Source organism: Centruroides sculpturatus, unplaced genomic scaffold (genome assembly GCF_000671375.1).
Source record: "Centruroides sculpturatus isolate CEXI.00-Female unplaced genomic scaffold, Cexi_2.0 scaffold114, whole genome shotgun sequence".
NCBI lineage: Eukaryota > Metazoa > Arthropoda > Arachnida > Scorpiones > Buthidae > Centruroides > Centruroides sculpturatus.
This window is the reverse complement of record NW_019384417.1, coordinates 831,234-852,571: the sequence shown is the minus strand read 5'-3', so window position 1 is coordinate 852,571 and position 21,338 is coordinate 831,234. Positions and strand designations below refer to the sequence as shown.

Sequence of the window (21,338 nt, the reverse complement as noted above, 5' to 3'; positions counted from 1 at the left end):
AACAAAATGAATATATTGAAAAATATAAAAACAATAAAAAATTATACTTCAGAAGTTAATTTAGTATCAAAAACGTAAAATATTTGAGTAGCCCAATATATAGCCAAAGATTGCAGCACCACAGCACTGGCGAAAATTTAAATTTGCCGACTGGAATTCTTTCAGATGATTGACTTTCGGATAATTGACGCTCTACTGTATATTTATTTACAGTCAATATTTAAATATATATAAATAGTTTCTTATCAACTATAGCATAAATTAAATACATAAAACAATAACTAAAATGATTATTTGACTGTTAAAAAATAAACCATAAATAACTTTTACATTAATAAAAATAAAATATTAATTATTATTATAAATTATATTTATATTTTTCTGAATTTTTTTTCCACTTTCAGGGAGTCACTTACCAATCATTCACTTACAAATATGGCTTACTCATTAACAGAAGATGATTTATATGCTGTTCTCAGTGAAGAGCAAACAAAACGTACTAGAAAATGGAAAAAAACTTTACCTCAAGTTGCTCCTTCGTGGTTTCATGGAATATTAGATTTTGAAGATTTTCTAGAGGTAAATTACCCTTTTATATATATACTTATAAAATAAGAGAATAAAATGTTTACAGAATTTATAACAAGATTTCATATTAATGTGTATCCATTGTCACTTTCACAGAAGAGTGTAATCACTTATTGTATCAAATCATTCATCTTCAGTTGATCTGTAAATAGGAACAAGCATTTACTGTTAATTTTAATTTCAAAATATTTACTATTAAGTAAATAAAATTGCATGTAATGAACTGTGAATTTTTCATATTTTATAATTCAAAATTAATAACAAATCTTCAATTTTTAGAAAACTCTGTAGAATTTCAATTTTAACCTCTTTAGAAATTTAATTTAATAAAGTACATAAAGCATGAAAATATGGTAAGTAAAATAATTGGGTATTCTTAGTACCCATTGAAGTTAATGAAAGTCCAGACGTTCAAAAAATGGTTTTTTTAAAGTAAAAAAAAACTTTAAATTATTTTTCACTGATAAAGTAATTTAAAGTTTATTTATATTTAGAAAATAATAACAGATCTTTTTTTTTTGTTGTTGTTGTTGTTTCTCTCCTGGCTAAGTGGTGGTAGCCTTGAAGTAAGAAACACTTCATCTGAGTTTTACTAGTTCAAACAGAATGATCTTGTAAGGTTGCACCGCAACATCCACAAAATTAGTTGACTTGAAAACCCTGTTGTGAATTAAATCTATTTCTTCTGACATTCTCTTTAACTTTTCTGCTATTGTAATACTTTTCTTATGTTTTCTGCTGTTAATTTTATACAAACTAGGGACTTTTATCACTGATTTCTGTTTATTCCTAATATAAATCAGAGTGTTTGCAACTATTATTTAATTTTTCTTTATTTTGTTTCATAGTGGTTCACATTACACTTAAACTAACAGATGATGATATTAAATGTTTTTCTCCACTGACTCTGTATTCATAGAAAATTATTTTGAAAATTCTATAAATCTATTAAAGTTATTAAAAATTATATAAAAGAATTAGCAAACATATTTGAAGAACTTATTGTATTGTATACAAATTGAACAAAGCATCTTCACAGAAATCCATGTTAAAACATTTTGTTAGTTACCAGTCTCATTGTAAATGTACTAAGTCTGGAACAGAATTTTGAAAGATTCGTCTGAACCAAGAATAAAATCTTATTAATCTGAGCCATGTATATCAATACACTGCTTTAAATAAAACAATTAATGAGAACTGTGTTTAAATATTTACTGAGACTAATTTGATATTAATAATTTTGATTAAGGCAAAAAAAAATTATAGTGAAGTCAATATAAATTAAGGAACATGACTTGTTTTCATTACAGTTATTATTTTTGGTAATTTATCATTGTAAATGAATTGATCCTTATGAATCTGATATTTTGACAAAATTATATTGAATAGTAAGGTTTTTTTAAACCTGTTTTGTATTTCTTGTTAAAATTATAGAATTTATAAATAAAACTTTCTCATAATTCCAAAATTTTGCATTGTAATGATGACACTGTAATATTTAATTTCTGTTTCAAATACAAATTATAATTTATGTATCATTTTTGCTAGATTAATGTATATGGGTATGCTACTCCTTCCCCCCCTCTGTGTGTTTACAAATAATCAGTTTTACATATATTTTCTCAGTTACTGTCAGTTATTATGCCATCAATCAATTCTTAATTTATTTAAAATGTTGCATTAATTTTTATTTTTCTAAGGTATAGAAAAAAGTTCTATATTAATTGATTTTTATGGATTATGAAATCGGATTTATAGCAATTTATTGTGATTGTTTTTTTTTTTTTAGATTAACGCACATCAGGCAACATTTCTGAAGCAACTTCAAGATTTAGTAGGACAAAAACATCGCATAGTAGCAGATAAATCATTAAGCAAAGAAGATAGAGCCAATCAGTTACGAAATTTAACAATCCAGTTTCCTGATGAAAATGGTCAATTGGGAATTCCTGTCAGAGTTGAGGATTTAGGGTTAGTTTCATAATACATGAAAATTAATTAATTTCTTCTTTATGTGAAACTAATTGCTATTTCTATAGGTTAACATTCCAGTTTTGTCCACCATCAAAAGTGTATGGTTTTGTTGCTGTAAATCTGAAACCAGATGGAGAGAACGAAGTAAATTTCATTAATTATATTTTATTTAAATTGATTTGTTTTAATAATAATTTTCTTATTTGTTTATCCAGGAAGTTACTTTAGATAATGTTGAAGAATATGTGGAACTTATGAATGATTATTGTTTACATACTGGAATTCGTAGACAAATGGAAGCATTTAGAGGTAAATTGCTGTATTTATATCATAAAGTATAAAGAATTAGAAAAATTCAATTTATTATGCAAAAGTGTTAATATATTTTTTATAATTAAGTAAAACCCTTCTTTTTTTCACATTACCTCTGGAACATAAATGGCAAATCCTGGGAATCTCCTGTAGGCTTGAATTGATTATCTTGTAATATAATAGTTGTATTATCCATTGAAATCAAATTAGACATATATTAACACATTATTTACAAAGAGTTTTATGCAAAATTCTTAAATCAGTATATGTCAGATTCCATTTAGTGACCATTAGTGTTTTTAAAAAAGTAATGCATTTAGCATTATCAAATACCAATTTCATACAATATCATTACTTTTCTGTTACATAAAACCTGCTGAACTAATATATCTTGCTAGATTTTTTTGCATTAATTTTTGAAGTTTCTTATTTACTTAGTTTTGAAACTGATAGTGAAAATATTTTAAATTTTGTTAATTATTATAGGTTAATATTGTTTAATTATTTACTAAATATATGTATTGTACAATATGTATTTAATTTGCTCATCTGACCCCCCTTTCAAATGTTCATTGACCTCTAATACTTGTCACCATTGGGAAGCCCTGATGTAATACACTACTATTAAATAATGTAAGTACAAAACGATACAAAAATACTCAAAAATTTAACATATAAAAAATCAATTTTAGATAAAAATCTATAAGCAGTGATTTGCCATATGTAACAATGGATGGGAGTAGTTCAGTTTTCTAGAAGTGGCTGAACTCTCCATTCTCCCTCTAGTTATGTGCTTGATTTAACTGTAATTAAAACAAATAGTCTCCATTAGGACATAAAAGGAATTTAAATCAGACAATATTGTGTATGTATTAGTGGCATGATTGCACCATTATGCCTGCTAATTTAGAGAGATTGCAATAATGAATAAAATATTTTCTGTTCATTCAAAATGTCAATAGATAATGCTTGTAAATTTTGCAATTAAATTATCTTTTTTTGGATAAGTGAGATAAATAAAAAGTTGGTCATAGACCAACTTTATTTTATGAGAAAAGTCAACTACAAAAAACTATTACCCTATTCCAATATTGCTTTCTCAAAATTTGTGTCATTGGGCATATGGTACAACATCTGCTAAAACTGATAAATTATAATTGTAGAAAAAGATTAATTTGATTTTCAGAATAAATGATTGAAATTTAGTAAGATAAACTTCAATTTAAAAATAAAATTTTATTATAATAATTATCATATAAGCAGAATAAAATTATAATGTTTTATTAATGTTGATAGTTGGAAAATTAAGTTCTTTTGTTTTTCTTCTGTAATAGATGGATTTAATAGAGTGTTTCCAATGGGAAAACTTGGAGCATTTAGTCCAGAAGAAGTAAGATTGATGTTGTGTGGAGATCAGAGTCCATCTTGGACTCGAGAGGACATTCTCGCCTATACGGAACCGAAATTAGGTTACACCAAAGACAGGTAAATGAGTTACTCTTAAAAATATTTTAATGAATTGAAAACTAACTTTGAATGAAAACTTTTTTTATAGCCCTGGATTTCAGTGCTTTATTAGTGTTCTTGTTAACATGACTGGAGAAGAAAGAAAAGCTTTTCTACAATTTGCAACAGGTTGCTCCTCGCTTCCTCCTGGAGGCTTGGGAAACCTGCATCCGCGACTGACTGTCGTAAGGAAAGTAGATGCAACGGATAAAAGCTACCCTTCCGTTAATACCTGTGCCCACTATTTAAAGTTACCGGACTATTCCTCGGAAGACATCATGAGGAAACGACTTTTAGATGCTACAAGAGAGAAAGGTTTTCATCTGAACTGATGACACTTTCCCATTAGTGCAACTTAGGAATGATATATTTAATGGGTGGCAAGTTTCACCTCCCTCCTTCCCAATTTATTTAATTTGTAAACAGTTGTGCATGAATAATGACTATTAAGAATTTGGTGTTACATTTTACAAATATATCTGTAATGTATCAAAAGAATCTATCAAAGACTGGTGCTGGACACCGGACACACGAACTGCAATTCCAAACTTGATGTGAGAAATGGTATCGCATTTCTTTCCTAGTCCGATTGAGCTCTAGTTGGAGAAAATGAGTAGGGCTTGAGTGTGTGTATATTTTTTTCCCCCATTAATGGATTTAATTCATGTTTTATTACCAGCCAACTTGGTTTTGCTGATGTAAAAAGCATACAGATTATATTAAAAATATGAATTTACTAAATTAAATTATACATAAAATCTACATTGACTTTTGTCAGTCATTCAATATACAAAGGCACTTTTGATTTTATATTTTCTAAAACTCCCAAGATTCCAGCCACTTCAAACCATACATTGTACTATTAGGACTGTTGCTTACCGGTCCTTCCATTCCATAACTCAGCGGCTGGAACAAGTAAAAACTGAAAAGATATTTTATATTAATATTCTAAATATCAATAGGTACATAATAATCTGGAGTTGGAATATTTACCTATATGCAAGTACAGCCAACGATGTCCCTAAAAGCCAATGATAGCATGAATGAGCAAGATTAGAGGGAAAGAAAGTTGGTAAGACAAACAGCAAGTAATTGAGAATGACTCCTGAAAAAATATAAGATGATTATTTTATCATGTTTTGAGAGAGCCAAAATTTGTTACTAGACTCTGCTTATTGTAATCACTTTGGGACTCATCTATACTGATGATAATTGTATTCTTATTTGGTTATTGCAGACTTTAACTTGATAAAAAGTATAAAATGGATACACTGACATCAGTATTTATTAATTAATAGTAATTCATCCATTGTTGTTAGTATTGCAGTGATGATCAACCTTTTCTGGATCTGGACTACATGCATTTATTTTTTAAAGGCTTTAAGCCTGTACACTACCAACATACTCCATAGTTTGCATATCATACAAATATGTTACTTTAATATCTAGTGTACAGGTATTAAAATAACATATTTGTATGATATGCAAACTAGTAATATATAGTTTATTCTCATCACTACACTTAAACAGACATCATAATTTTAAAATTATATTACACAAATATATAATCCAATAATTTAGCATGCTTGAGTTTGTTTGTTTAGTTAAGTTATGGCAACACAACACTTGGATGATCTGCCTAGGAGATGCCTTCTAGTAGGTCTTTTTAAGGGTAACTGGCTCCTATTCAGGCATTACAGACATGGAGAAAACTCCACGTGGCCAGCCCCCATCCAGGTGAGGTGCAAACCCACGACCAAACTCCCAATGTTCAGGGAATAGAACTGCTTGGCAGCTGGTGGGCCAGCATGCTTGAGACAGACTTTTATTTTAGAAATTGTATGGAAAGTGATGCCATCTGGTTACTTTCAACCAGACAAGAAACATTTTTCATGCAATTTGTTCTCGGTAACTCAAGGGTATGTGCACTATTTGTTAAATGGCATAAAATGGGAAAATAAAATTACACCACAAAGGCCACATATTAGGACCTTACCAGCTGCAGGTTGGTGGTGACTAAGAGTATAATAGAGGTAAGAAATTCTAGCAATTTAAAGTATTGTATTGTTAACAAATAACACGTGCATGTTAACTATTTTTTTAAATGCCAATAAGACTAATATTTAATCTCTTTTTTTTCTCATGTTGTTTGCCTAAAAATAATAAATGATACATAATTAAGCAAAAGTTTTGTATTTAATGTTATCAAAATGAACAATATTTGTGATTACAATATTACCCTGTAGAGACTACTGTATAGTATAGGTAAAAAGAACGATATTACCTGACAGCATGGAATTAAACAACAGAGCTGGAAAATAATGATGAAAATACAAGACGCGTCCCATGGCGTAGAAAGGCAAATAATGAAGGATCCACCCCAGAAGTAACCACCGACAGGCATAACTCATTCTGCCGCTCTGTTCTAAATGTATGATGTCATTTTTATTTTGAATTTACAATCTTTCAAAACACATTAATCAAACAAACCTTCAATATACTGCGAGTCTTTATAACCTCGTTGATATCGAACCGAAATATAACCTTGAACCAGCATATAAATAGCCAAACAGATGAGATTCCCCCACCAAATAATCGGGTTTCCAAGTAAATATATCCTGTACTGATGACCGGAGAAAAACTGTCCCTGTAATAATAAGAATTTAAATTTTTGAATAAAATAATTTGCGTAACATTTAAATTTACGAACCCTGTAATTGATTGGCCACTGCCATGGGCGAGACGTCACCTCTCCCTCTTTTGGCTTCAAACCCGCATTACCCTGAAGAAGAAAAGTGTATCATAATAAAAACTTTTAATTTCATTCATGGCATTACTTAAAAAAAATTCAAAATTTAATTGGTTAATTAAATCATCATTTACCTGTAACATAACCGCGTGCGATTCCAAGAAACGTTCCAGGAAACTCGGAGCATACACTTCAAAACTAACATTCGGTACTAGAAAATATGCATTTTCTCACATTTAAACGCGTACATTATAATAATAATAATTTCTTTAGTAAAAAATAAAACTTACATCGCGGGAAGAAATTGTCTTCTACGTTCCATAAATTATTTTTGTCCCTTATGTTCGGATTGCACGTAACTTCCATTTGTTCGTAACCCCTAAAACAAATTCGTTTGTTAAAAATTAGTGTTAAGTATATCAGTCATTAACGAGTCGTTATAAATAATCAAGTTTTTCTGTCCTGCCCGTTTGCAGATTTAATGAGTTCTTATAATACTCTGCACTGATTTATCTACTGCAGATTTGAAATTCCAGATGCCATAATGTCAGTTTTGTTTTAGTAAAACCTCTACCGAATATTTAATACCATCGATCGTCATCTCGTGAAAGTTTTTGAATGGCAGGCTACAGGTGTAAAAGTAATCTTATAATAATACTATTTGGCTTTGTTCCAGGTTTTGCCATTTTTTAAGAGACTTTTGTTTTTATTTGTCTTCCTTATTGACCGAATGACGCTGATGTTTATCGGATGCAATGCCCTTCGGTAAGCGTACGTTTAATGATTTCTTTTGTATTCAACTGGATTGTTTGGAAGGTTAAATTCAAACGTCTCTAAAGAACGACGATTAACAGAGACTTTCGTTGGATGTAAGAGGAAAAAACTGACTTTGGAGTGACAGAAACCATTAAAATATTTGTTTTTTTATATATATTTTATTCGCTTAGTATTATAGGATTAACAATTATTTCCGGATATTCTGCGGAATCGTTTTCATAGGCAAATCATTTAAATACGGGTGGAGGAAGATAAGTATCGGGCGTCGCGTGTCGATCGATTATCGAAGGCCGCCGTCGCCGCCGACCGTCGTCTTCTAAAACTCGATTAGAGTATAATCGATAGTCTGCGACGCGTGCGCAGTGGTTATCCGCAACCGGCGACAAATCGTCGACTCGCTCTAACGATGAACAATCGATTAGCGAGTAGCAGAAACGGAAAATAGAAAATGGAGATGGGCGATAATCCCGAAGTGATCGTCGACAATTTTATTAAATTAATCAAACGAGAGAAGAAAGCGTCGGTGTGGAAACATTTCGTCTTTATCGAAGCCGGAGGTAACTTCGTCAAGTGCATTCACTGCGAAACTAATTTAAAATTTTGTAACAATACGACTAATCTGCGCAACCATCTAAAATGCAAACATCGCGAAATATTCGACGATATGGTCTCTTCCGATCGAAACTGCGGATACGGTAAGTATTTTATCCTGCCTTAGGTCTAATTACGTGATCGAAAAACCAAAGATTCCCGTTTTACGGCCATTTTCATTTTCCAATTCGTTCACGTATCGATTAATCGATATTAAAGCGGAAATTGGCGCGGGAGTAAATAGCCGTCGCGAGATGGCGCCGCACCTGTAAGATGGCGTCACATCCGCTCCTTAATTTCCGGTAGACGAAATCGATTTACGCGCAAGATTTACGCTCCAATCGATTTTTACGCCCAGCCAAAACTAATGATCGAAGTAAATTAAAAATTGTAAATAGTTCTTGTCTAGTAAAAGCCAAGGTGATGATAACGATATCCCAGAAAACACACTGTTTATAAATAAATCGTGGGATGATGATGATAGATTCGCGGGATGATCTAAAAAACGACGTAGAACATTTTATTTTAATGATTCGATTCCTCCTTAAGAATAGTCATTTCAAACGTAAATGGGGAGAGGAACTGATCGATAATTACGACTTCGATTAGACTCTTATGATAATTTTCGATTTTTAAGTTATGACTGGATCGATGATTCTGCTCATTCCATTTATTACTTATTCATCTTTTATTATTTAATTTTCTCCAACTTATAACTTGTCAATAAACAATTAAACGTAGTGAAAAAGAGAGAATGCGTAAAATTTCTATTAATCTTACTTTAAAACAAGAAAAAAATATTCAGACAAAATTTTTTTTCCTAAACATCAATAATAATCCATTAAATATTAACACCAGTTTTATGTAAGATTTGGTTGCAGTATTAAATTAATATTTCAGAAAAGTCTCTGTGGAGGGGAGATTGATTGTGCACATTTTATTATGAGAGAAAACACACACAATTGCATCTTGCAAATTATTTTCTTGATTTCGGCCAGTACAAATGCCGAACCGTTAGACTGCCTCGTATTCCCTCCTCGTTTCTTCGGATTAAAAAACAATGCGATAGATGCTTTTATTCAAATTGGAATTCGATTAAAGTCATCTTTTGGATTCTGCTGTATTTATGAAAATTTTTGAATCGATATTTCAAAGTTGGATGAAATACCAGGATTATTTCATTTACTAGTTTAACAGGATGATATTTTGAAAAATTACTTACAGAGACTGTTAAATAAACAGTTTACAAATATTATGAAAATAGTTCAGCATGTAAACTCCGGTAAATATTATTTTACCTGAATAAATATTATAGTTTGAAGATTCAAAAATCCATTCGGTTAAAAAATAAAACTTATTTTATCTTTTGTCTGCACGATGTCTTTTATGATTTTTAAAAAAATTTTATTTATAAAAGATTATAAAAATTTTATCAGATTATCTGCATTATTATGTCAAGTTGTCATAACAAACTTTAAACAACTTTCTTGTTGAAAAAATATATATATTTGACTAGATAAATTTTTAAAGTTATGAAAAATATGAAAATAATCTTGAAGTTCATCTAAATAAAATAATGGGCAAGCTTCAACAAAACTTTTTAAAATAACTTGATGCAGTTCATTTTATTTGTAAAAATTACATTAAACACAACAAATAGAGTCTAAGTGTACTGGATATATTTCTATTTGACAGCAGTTATTGATAATATATTTACCTTATAAATATGTTTTCATATTGATGTTAACACAGGGTTGGGCAAAAGGATACCAGTTATTCAGTAACTTGTTTCTGTTTCAGACAAAATATTGCTACACGATTTAAGTTTGGAAGAGCACCTGACTTAAGACCCATGACTTAGAGTTATGGAGAATAGCGAGGAATGTATATATGCAATGAAACTTCACAATATTAATGACCTTAAAGATGCACATCATGGGTTATTCAGGCTATACTGTAAGAAATGTTTGAAAGAGTTGACTCAGAGATAGACCAAATTCTTGCATTTATTGACAATGGAGAATCACAAGTTGAAAGAATGCTTTAGTTTATATTAAATGTATAATTGATTGAACAAATAATAAAAGCAGTTCCCATTTGAGTGATAACATTTTTTTGCCCAACCCTGTATTTTAAATCAGCAAAGTGCTACAAAAACCTTTGTATTATTATTTTTTACTGTAACATTTCATGATTAGATGTATTCTTTGAATATATAATTATTTATTTTTTGTTTAATTAGCCACTTGGACAAAAATATTTCTTTAGTAAACATCAGAAAATTCTTAAAATTCAATTAATAGATTAGAATGATGTAAAACAAGGATTCCAACCTGGTTGCTAAAGATCCTCGAAGGGTCAATCAATTTATATGGAAATTGATAAATTGCTGGGGGCCAACAGAGGAAAGAAAATTATTTTACATATTTTAAATTTACTCAGGGCCGGATTTGGTGATTGGAGTGATTTGCACCAACTGGGCCCCATGCTTAAAGGGACATCAAACTTTAATCTATTCTGTAATTTGAAACTATTTTTAAATATATAAACAGTTTAGCGATCGTGTCAATTGAGAGTCAAGAAGCAACCCAGTTGGATTTTGATACTATTTTAGAAGATTTTACAGAACAAAAACTTCAGAACATATAAAACATCTCTTTATAGGTTTATATTTAATAAAATTAGTTATATTCATTCATCAACACATTAGAAGATTTTTCATGGCAAAAATTTATGTAGTTACAGTAGACCCCCTAACATAGTAGATACGTTCCGTGTTATATAAATTCCGTGTTGTACGAGTCACTTAAATACATGAGCCAATCACAGCCCGGCACTTGTGCAGTTTAGGGACTACAGCTGTTTGAAAGGATTTCTTCCATAAAATTAATTGATTCTAGACTAATTTGACTCTAACATTTCCAAATCACGTATAACTTTTTGTGAATAATCCATATAAACTATGCTATAAACAAAAAGTTGTAGGAATACTTACTGAATGCGCACCGTTCGAAGATGCCATTGCTTAAACTTGTTTTTGTCGCGGAGTGGCTCATCAAACGGTGGACGCGTTTCATGATAAGTTATTCTGATGACTAAAAACAAAATTTTAGATAATGTAAAAATTATAAAATTACAGTATTAGACTTACAGTACAGTACAGACGATAGTAAACTCAACTTTCCTGCCTAAACTCCCTGTATATACGTGTGGTCTGGATGGTGGCAAGTAGTTCGGCTGCTCGTTCACTATTGGTCCAGATTCGACCAATCCTGTCATGACACGACAATCTGTCTCATTCTTTTACCGTGTTATATGAAACCATCTTATAGGGGTCTACTGTATATTCATTTAAAAATATAGAAATACTAAAACATATCTATATATGTTTATATTCAATAAAATGTAGTTGTATTTATATTTGGTATAGGTTTTTTAATGTAGAAATTTGTCTACCTTATGGTTTATGACTTTTTATTTTTATAATTAGATTTTGGATTTGTTTTAAATAAATATTTAAAATCTATATTTCAATATGTAAATTAACAGTTAATTAATTTTGTTATTTAAAGTTTAAGGGGCCTCACAAAAAAATTCAATCGGGCCTTGAAACTATAGCATCCGGCCCTTAATTTACTATAATATGTTATATGTGAAGGCACCACAAAGGAATGTACAGGGTGTTTGGAAAAACTGCCCAAGTACAAAAAGTACATATTCAAGGAAAACAGATCAACACACAGTTTTCAGTAATTGTCAGCAAAATGTAAAAAATGTTTCTGCATTACAAAAACAGAAGATGCAAGGAGAACTTCTGAATGAAGTTTTCATAACTGATAGATGGAACAAGATTGACCAATTTTTGGTTTCTCTCCCACTCCCAACATAATTCCTTTGGAATATTTCTTGAAGCGTTTGTTTTATCAAAACACCTATTATAGATATTGAAACATTAAAAAGGTCCCATATAAACACAGTTGCAGCTGTCACTCAAGACACATGTAACACCTGGAGAGAGACTGAATAGCATCTCAATGTTGTCAGAGTAATGCACATAAAAATCTTGACGAGTTTGTTCATTAAAAATATAATAATTTTAATTAAGCATTCTTTTGATTTTGTTTAAGTTATGGGTAAACTAGTAATTTGATGTAAGCTGTATTGACAAAAATGATAGATCTAATGATCACAAAATACCAACCAAAATGTTATTGGATATTTTCCTAATATTTTTGAACAATAATTAATAGATTTAATTCCAGTATTTACATTTTAATGAACTGTTTACTATATAAAATACTAATTTTATTATTTTATATTTTTGCAGTTTCTCAAGTTTTCCCATCATCTAGTGGTGAATCAAATGATCCTTCAGAGAAGAATATAAATTTATCAGTTTCAGATATATCATTGAAGTTCAAAACTCCTGAAAAAATAAATTCTCAGCAGCAATACATACAGTCATCAGTAAGTGCAAGTATAAAATATGAAAAAACACATCCACAACAAAACAAGCTAGTTGACAGTTTGGTACAATATTTGTGCAAAGGTATACATCCATTAAAAACTGTTGAAGAACCAGGATTTATCAAATTTGTAACATTGTTGGATCCAAAATTTAATATACCAACAAGTGAGGAACTCACGGCAAATGTTATACCTACAATGTATTATAATATTAAAAGAAAAATTTTTTTTGAATTAAAGAAAGTAGAAAATGTTTGTTTAACAATAGATCTGTGGAAAAATGGAGACGATCAATATCTTGGAGTAATATGTCATTTCATTAATGAAGATTGGATATTGAAAAACTATTTACTAGATATGTTAGAAGTGCCGCCACCACATAATTCAGACTCCTTTCAAATAGTTTTAAACAATATTCTAGTCGATTGGGAACTTCAAGAAAAAGTTAATGTTGTTGTGTCAGAAAATAATGAAAACTGTAACAAAGCTATTACTGAATTAGGTTTTCTTCACATTCCTTGTTTTGGCCACATTTTAAATCATGCAATAGAGAGAGGACTCAATGCAGGCATAGACACTGTGTTAAAAAAGTGCACAAAACTGATTGAATTTTTCAGTCAGTCTTCAAAGGCTAAAAATATTTTAGAACAAAAACAAAATCTTCTAAATTTACCTGTGAATAAATTATCCTTAAAAGCTGAAATAAATTTTAATTCTATTTATTCCATAATTAAACAAATATTAGAACAACAACAAGCAATCTGTGCCACACTTGTTGAGTTAAATGAACATTTGCTTTTATCAAAAGATGAATTAATTGTTCTAAAGCATATCAAAGAATTGTTAGAACCTTTTATTTCAATAATTGAAGATGCAACTTTTCAAAAATATATGAATATTTCCACTTTAAAGCCAACAATCTATCAACTTCGACAACATTTGACGACAAATGTCGAAAACGAACATTGTACAATAAAAAAAGTCAAAGCTGCTATGCTTGATTATCTAAGTGAACAATATCAGGGTAAATGTCAAAGTTTTTTATTAAGATCTTCATTTTTGGATCCAAGTTTAAAAAGTTTACCATTTCTTGACAATGAAAAAATGAAACTATTATTTTCTGAAGTGAAAGAAGAAATGGCAAAAATACAAATAGTAGAAGAGTCTTCTGAGTCAAGAAATTCAAATGATATATTATTTAAACCTCCAAATAAAAAGCTAAAAGGATCACTAAAATTATTATGTTCACTTTATGGAGATTATCAAGAGCATCAGACAAGTAAAGACAAAATTTCAAATGAATTGAATCAGTATATAGCTTCAGCTAGTATACCATTAGGAACAGATGCATTGCAATACTGGGAAAGAAATGTGACTATTTTTCCAACGTTGGCAGTATTAGCCAAAATAAGCCTGTGTGTTCCAGCAATAAGTGTACCTTCTGAGAGATTATTTACTAATGAAGGTTTTATTATAAACTGCAAAAGATGCTTGCTGAATCCAAATAATGTCAATTTATTATCTTGCCTTAATTATAATCTTAATAATAATTAAGTGAAGATAAATATTATTTATTTTCTAAATTGATGATTAAATATATTTACAATAATATTTAATATTTAAATATTTAAAAAAGAAAATTAGTTTTGTAAAAACTATTTGTACCTAACATTTTTATTTTATTATTATTAATTTTTTTTGCAAAAATTGCATGAAAATGAGAGATATTTCATTATTACATATTTTTTCTCAATCTTCAAAACATTTCATGAATTGATTTCATTTATTAATCAAATAAATTTTATACTGATTTTATTTAAAATATCGTTTAAATAATTCCTTTTGATTGATGTATTCACATCCCCAAAACAGATCTTTATAATAAAACTAAATTTAAATAATTTATGACTTTATAATTATGTTTGTATTATTTGAAACAGTCATTAATAACTTTTATATAAAATTCATGGAGAAACAGCAACTATTCCAATATTTGAGACTATTGTATTAAGTTTCTTATTAAATTTTGCTGAAAAAGTCATTAAAGTTGTGAAAGAATTTCCTACAATACTTTAAACTTGATTTATAGGCATAATTGAATTAAAGTAATTGTATGGTATTTTTATCATCATTTATCTTCAAAATTGATTTACATATCTAATATTTGATAATACTCAAGTTATAATTTTTCAGATAACTGAAAATAAATATAATAAAGTTATTTTGATTTCATGTGATAATTCAATAAACTTCACTAGGTCATTTTTTTCTACTTTTTTTTTTATCTCAGTCTACTATCTATATTCTAATAAATTCTTTATAATTTTTGTTTATGAAGTGTATTAATGTATTTTATATGCTTATGAACTTATAGCATTGTATTGGTTCAGTGTTTTATTTAAAAAAATATCAGACATGTTATTCAATACTTGAAAAACATTCCATTTACTGTATCTGGAATATTTTATATAGTATATAAGTGATGAATAAAACAAAAAATTTTGCAACTCTTACAACATTTTTTCAAATAAAATTATTTACTGATTTAAATTATGTTTAATTTAAATCATAATGATTTAAATTATGTTTAATTTAAATCATTAAATAATTTTATGTTTTAAAGACTTTTATAAGAATAATAAAAATATCTAACTTGACACAGATGAAGATATAAGAGAATAACAATTAAACTTACCATTTTGGTAATTGCTTAGAATGTGAATGTAAGGCACACCCAGTCAAATAATGTATAAATTTCAATTTACTAGTAACTGTAGTAATAATTTCATGTTCTTTTCCTCCAACAACTTCTACTTTCCAAACATCATTTGCATCACCTGTACCATTCTGTAGAATTTTGAATAAGCTTTTAGTTCAAATTAAATTTAATGATTAAGAATTTAATAAAAATTAACTGATTATTACTTATTTTTTAATAAAACTAAATACTTACTTCCCCATAACACGATACTTGATGATGACGTTTTGTAATTGGTGCAACTTCTTTATGACTATGCAAATTTCGTGTGGTTCTAATTTAAAAAAAAAAAATACTTCTTATATAAATATATAATTATTTAAAATTTTTCAACTAAGAAAACTGCCTACACTAAATGTTCCAAACGAATTAAATCTCCATTACGTACAAATTCAATTGGTTCATTTTTACTTTCTAAATTTGGCTGTCTATCATACCATTTTACAATCCACTTGTTGTTATCATCTTTATGAGAATAAGCAGTGACCTAAGGGGAAAAATCAGTAACTCTTAAGTTAAATTAATAAAAAATTAAAATAAATAAATAATTATTACATAACTGTTAAAAAAGAAATAAATAAAAAAAAGTCTTTTTAGATAATGTGATGTTACAATTTTAAACTTTTTTATCATAAATTCTTTTAATTGTTAAGTGCACACATACAAAAAATATATATATATACACTGACAAACCAAAACGTTAAAACCACCTTTGTGATATACAATATCTGCACCTGCAGCTAATGTACAGTATGTGACAGTCAGGAAGAGTATAAGTAAAACTTTGGTTGGCACTCTTGCAGTCAGTGCCTCATTTCATTACAACACGGAGAAAAGAAGAGAGTTATCAGAGTTTGACAAAGGGCAGATCATTACAGCATGATACCTAGATAAGAGCAGCTCAGAAACAGTGACATTAGTAGGCTGTTCACATTATGCAGTAATTAGCACATCACAAAATGGTCCAAAACAAGTAACACCTAAAGCCATTGACCCAAACCATTTACAAGGCTTCGGACAACCACATCTCGTTGGCAGAGGCTAACTCATCTTGTCCATAAAGGCAGGAAATATACTGTGAAGGACATCAACTGTAATTTCAATCTTGGTGATGGGGCAAATGTGTGTGTACATAAAGTGCATTGTACACTATTGGATATGGGGACTGTAGCTACTGACCCATCATATGCCCATGCTCATCATCATCCATCATCATAAACACCTATAGTGGGAATGCAATTATCAACATTTCACCTTGATGACAGAAGACAGTCACAAGGTCTTAAGAATCCCAATTTTTGTTAACCGAGTGGATGGAAGAGCTTGAGTGCACTGTTTACCCAAGGAAGCCTTTGTGCCTGGATGTACTGTACTATGGGACACACCCAGGTCAGTGGTGGAAATTTGAAGAAAATATTTCCCATGTAACGTCTTATTATATGAAAGTAAAGCAAAAGCCCAGAAAAATACACTAATGGTGCATTACATACTAAGGTTCATTGTTAGTGTGCCAGGCCTGGACTCATGTAGGCAAAAATAAAATATTGTTACTAAAGATCAAATGTCGAAAGAATTACTATAATATAAAAAATTCTGTTTATTAGTAAACCCCAAATATGTATAATTCAATAATGTAGAAAATCTTTGTAAAATAAAAAAACCAAACCAAAACAAATATGTACGAAACCTTCCTGACAATTTGGGAACTTAAATCAAATTAGAACTATCTTAATTCTATCTCCACACAACCAACAAGAAAGATAGGAATTAATTCTATCAAAAAAATACAATGAATCTTACAATTTGACCGTTGCTGGTAACAATTTGAGGGTGAGAGATCATTCTTTTAACTTCCTGTGGATGTCTCCCTGAAATGTTTTGCGATCATGACGACATTTTTTTCCATTCACAATCATTGTAAGGTGAGTTCTTAACTTTTAGAATTTTGTCCAGGGAAGTGTGGTAGTCTATCCTTAACAAAATAAAATGGCTCAGAATCAACTCCTTACATCCAGACTATCAAGTCTGGGAAATATTTTCTTCAAACTTGGGAGCACTAGGAGCTCTTTCATCCCTGTAGTAGGAAGGCTGAAATCTGACACTTCAACCTGCAAATCATTGCAGACCAAACACCCCTTTATGGTAATTGTGTTTCCTGCTGGTGATGGCATCTTTCAATAGGACAATACACCATGCTATATGGCAAAAAAGATTCAGGAATGGTTTCAAGAACACAATGGAAAATTCTTTTTAATGACATAGCCTCCAATTCCACAGACATGAATCCCTTAAACACACATGGGATGCCTTGGATAAACAGCTATGAGCTGTATCACCCCAATCCCATAATTTATAGGAACTGCAGGATCTGTTTCATCAGACATGGTATGAAATTGTCAACTACTACTTACCAACATCTCATTGCATCTATGCCTTGTCAAGTAAAGACTCTTTTGATGGCAAGAGGTAGTTGGTTTTAATGTTTTGGCTCATCAGTATATATAAGCTCAAATATATAAGTTTTTTAAAGGTAATTTTAAGAAACTGTACAAAAGTGCTTGAAATTAAATTTTGGTGATAAAGTTTACAAATTAAGCTATTAAATAATCCTCTCATCTTTTTACAATAAGAAGCACTAAAGAAAATTGCTTAATTTACGAAAAGAATCANCTCTAACAAATGCATCTAATTTATTGTAAAATCTTTTTATTTTTTTACAAAATTGACAATCAAAATACAGAGATTAGTATTAATTCTCTTTTTTCAAAATACAGATAATTAGAATATAAAAAATTAATTACAATTCACAAAACACAAGAACTATTATATTAATGTAGTTTTAGCTTTTTCTCCTCAAGTGTATTTATTTTCATTTCAATCTCTTTTTCTTCCTTTTTGTGATCTTTTCTTAAGGATTTAAAACAACATAAGAAAATGTTAAGTTGTTGTGTAAGTTTTCATTTTTCTTCAGCTCTCAATGCCTGCTGCTTCTTAATATCTTTTTTCTGTTGCAGAGATGCAATATATCACTGTATAAATCCTCTGACTGTTAACAACATTTTCTGGTCTATATTTATTTCATCAATATCATCTGCAAAAGTGGATCCCATCATAGCATTGAGCAACTAAACTTTCTTCCTTAAGATTTTCACTCAACAGTGATTTGTTAACTGAGAAACCACTCTCAACACTTGCATTCCCATGTGAGAAAGAAAGAGAAATTTTGATAATAGACCATTGATCTTGTAGTTGCCTATCATCCTTCATAATTTCACAAAATGTGAAAATAAAATGTGTCCAGACCGTCGTCATCACTCCTTTCAGATATGAAGTCCTCAAAAACTTTGTAGAATAGGGTTTTATTGACACTTTATTGTAGAGTATAGAGTATGCTGTTCTTTTGCTTTGACAGCACATTTCTCATCAATCCTATTTGTATCATGTACAACCTCCAGTAAAACATTGAAATACAATTTTCCAACATTTGATTACATTTTAATAATTTCTGGGTCTAAACTGCTCAAAGCCTTCAAACATTTGTACTTGACAAGTCCCTTCTCAATAATCTTTTATGTCATCACTTTCAGCACATTTCGACAATCTCTTAAAAAACAGAATATCTTTGTCGCTTACTTTCAATTCTTTTAAAACCTTTTTTGCTCCAAAACCAATATCCAAAGTCTTCAGATGTACCAAGTTTTCATTAGCATTTAAATCTATTTTTAGATACTGCTTGTCGGTGACCCTGTGACCATTTTTCACAAACTTTCTCATCAGGTTCATTAATAATTGAACAACTGCTTTATAAAGATAGGGTGCAAGAGGTTTGTTGCTCTGAAATCAGGTGAGAAATTTTTTTTCGGTCACTTTGTGTAGATATTGACCAAAAAAATAAAAGTTTAACTTTAATAAAGGGATCATTGAGTGCCTGTCTCAAGAAAGTAGCCACCTTGCTGTCTTTCAACTTTGTACTGTTGTTTATGTATGTCTTTGCAGATTCAACAACTTCTGCTGCATATTCTAAGCACTCTCCATTCTCCAACCACCTTATTGAACCAAACTTTTTGGAAAATAATCTGCTTCCACTTATAGCAATGTATTCAGCACACCAAGTGGGTGAGTCTTTTAGCAAATAGTACAAATTTTGTAGCAGTGGTAATAAATTCCAATCTACTACTTTAAAACCAGCTTTTACGGCACCATGGACTAAATGTAAACCACATGTTCCCATTCTCACAAATGATTTACCAACATTCTGTGTCTCCATATGGTCATTTAATTTATTCAGAAAACTTATGTTTACATTTGGTCTGTCCATACAGATATGAAGAATTTTTGCTAGATCAAGATGAATGTCTGAAAGCCCATTGAGAAATTTCTGGATCATCTGCTATACTATGATCCAGAAAGACACTATTTAAATATTTGGTCATAACCTTATCTTTACTCTTGTCCCAGTATTTTATCACAAGATCCATTTGAATTCTTTGAGCAACTTTCTTTAGTGATTCGTCAAAGGAGATAGTAATATTATCGCAACTTGTAACAGCATTATTCAATTTTTCTCTGAAATAATGGGCTAGGCCATAATTGATTATATAGGAAGCTTTATCTGGACCCAATTGAAATTGTGTGGCTATAGCACTGTCAGGGAACATTTTTTTGGAAATGTTTTTAATATCAGAACATGAATTGAGTGACATCTTTTTCTTTACAACTGCCAATGCCCAAGTTATCTCTGTTTTTATTACATCATCTTTTATCACAAAATGTGTTAATGTGCTGCTAAGAAATGTTGATTTGGTGAGAGACTGTTCATTAGTGATCTTAGATCTATCTTTCACAACAGAAGCTGTTTCACACACATTTTGTTGACTATCAGAAGAGTTTTAATTTGTTGGGGTTAAAAACCTTATCAGTGAAGTTTGTTCTGACTTCAATCTTTTTATTTCAACATGACTAGAACTATTTGCATATGATACTGATGCACACTTTCCCATATTACTTAATGAGAAAACTTTACAACAAATGCAGCAAAATGCTTTTGTATCATCATCTTTTACAGTTCCTAACCAGGAATTGAATTCTGGATGAATAGCTGGATCCAGCCATTGGAGATTAAACCTCATTTGTTTCTGTGCCATTATAATTTAAGAATGTAGAAAAATACAAACCTTGAATAATAATATTAAAAGACAGATGAACCAGATCGGATAACAATGTAAGACTTGTTTTGTCACAACACTATGTAAAATATTCAAACAACATCCAATCCACATCTGCATATATATTAATTAAAAATAGTGTTGCCAACTCAAAATTCAAATTTACAGCTAGATATTTTAATAAAAATACCCAAATCATATTGTTTCCATTAGAATTGTTTGACTTTTTTTTAGCTAGATTGTTCATAAATCCACTAAACCTAGCAAAAAAATTAGCTGAATTGGCAACTCATTAAAATAAAAAAAATGTTCCGTTGTTGCCATTTTGATTTTGGTTTGGTGTAAAGGCCAGAGTTTTAATAATTATTTTTAATAATTTTTATTTATTATTTATTTAATTTTGCATTAAATTTTGTCTTTGCATAAAATTTTCTTAAGAATGCAGACAAAA

At 29.8% G+C, this 21,338-nt stretch overlaps 3 protein-coding genes across 4 annotated transcripts in view; 2 read left to right on the top strand and 1 right to left on the bottom strand.

The window, feature by feature from the left end:
- LOC111619223 (E3 ubiquitin-protein ligase HECTD1-like) overlaps positions 1–5,169 on the top strand; it is a 202,998-nt gene extending 197,829 nt beyond the window's left edge. The window contains exons 37-42 of the mRNA XM_023360909.1: positions 405–579; positions 2,378–2,559; positions 2,628–2,706; positions 2,778–2,871; positions 4,209–4,359; positions 4,430–5,169. Of these exons, the coding sequence (XP_023216677.1) occupies positions 405–579; positions 2,378–2,559; positions 2,628–2,706; positions 2,778–2,871; positions 4,209–4,359; positions 4,430–4,712 (964 nt within the window). The 3' untranslated portion in view covers positions 4,713–5,169. The remainder of the gene's footprint in view (positions 1–404; positions 580–2,377; positions 2,560–2,627; positions 2,707–2,777; positions 2,872–4,208; positions 4,360–4,429) is intronic.
- LOC111619222 (protein O-mannosyl-transferase 2-like) overlaps positions 5,161–21,338 on the bottom strand; it is a 49,402-nt gene continuing 33,224 nt past the window's right edge. The window contains exons 8-17 of the mRNA XM_023360908.1: positions 16,073–16,209; positions 15,918–15,996; positions 15,660–15,811; positions 7,420–7,508; positions 7,264–7,340; positions 7,091–7,162; positions 6,871–7,027; positions 6,665–6,805; positions 5,374–5,485; positions 5,161–5,302 (exon numbers count right to left, since the gene is read on the bottom strand). Coding sequence (XP_023216676.1) covers positions 5,197–5,302; positions 5,374–5,485; positions 6,665–6,805; positions 6,871–7,027; positions 7,091–7,162; positions 7,264–7,340; positions 7,420–7,508; positions 15,660–15,811; positions 15,918–15,996; positions 16,073–16,209 — 1,122 coding nt within the window. The 3' untranslated portion in view covers positions 5,161–5,196. The remainder of the gene's footprint in view (positions 5,303–5,373; positions 5,486–6,664; positions 6,806–6,870; positions 7,028–7,090; positions 7,163–7,263; positions 7,341–7,419; positions 7,509–15,659; positions 15,812–15,917; positions 15,997–16,072; positions 16,210–21,338) is intronic.
- Positions 8,125–14,541, top strand: LOC111619242 (zinc finger BED domain-containing protein 1-like). 2 transcript variants are annotated; one of them, XM_023360936.1, is made up of 2 exons: positions 8,125–8,463; positions 12,825–14,541. In XM_023360936.1, the coding sequence occupies exons 1-2, from the start codon at positions 8,355–8,357 to the stop codon at positions 14,516–14,518; spliced, it is 1,803 nt and encodes a 600-aa protein (XP_023216704.1). In that variant the 5' UTR covers positions 8,125–8,354; the 3' UTR covers positions 14,519–14,541. The 2 variants fall into 2 exon arrangements, with proteins under 2 accessions (XP_023216704.1, XP_023216703.1); XM_023360935.1 differs by having other exon boundaries at positions 8,125–8,601.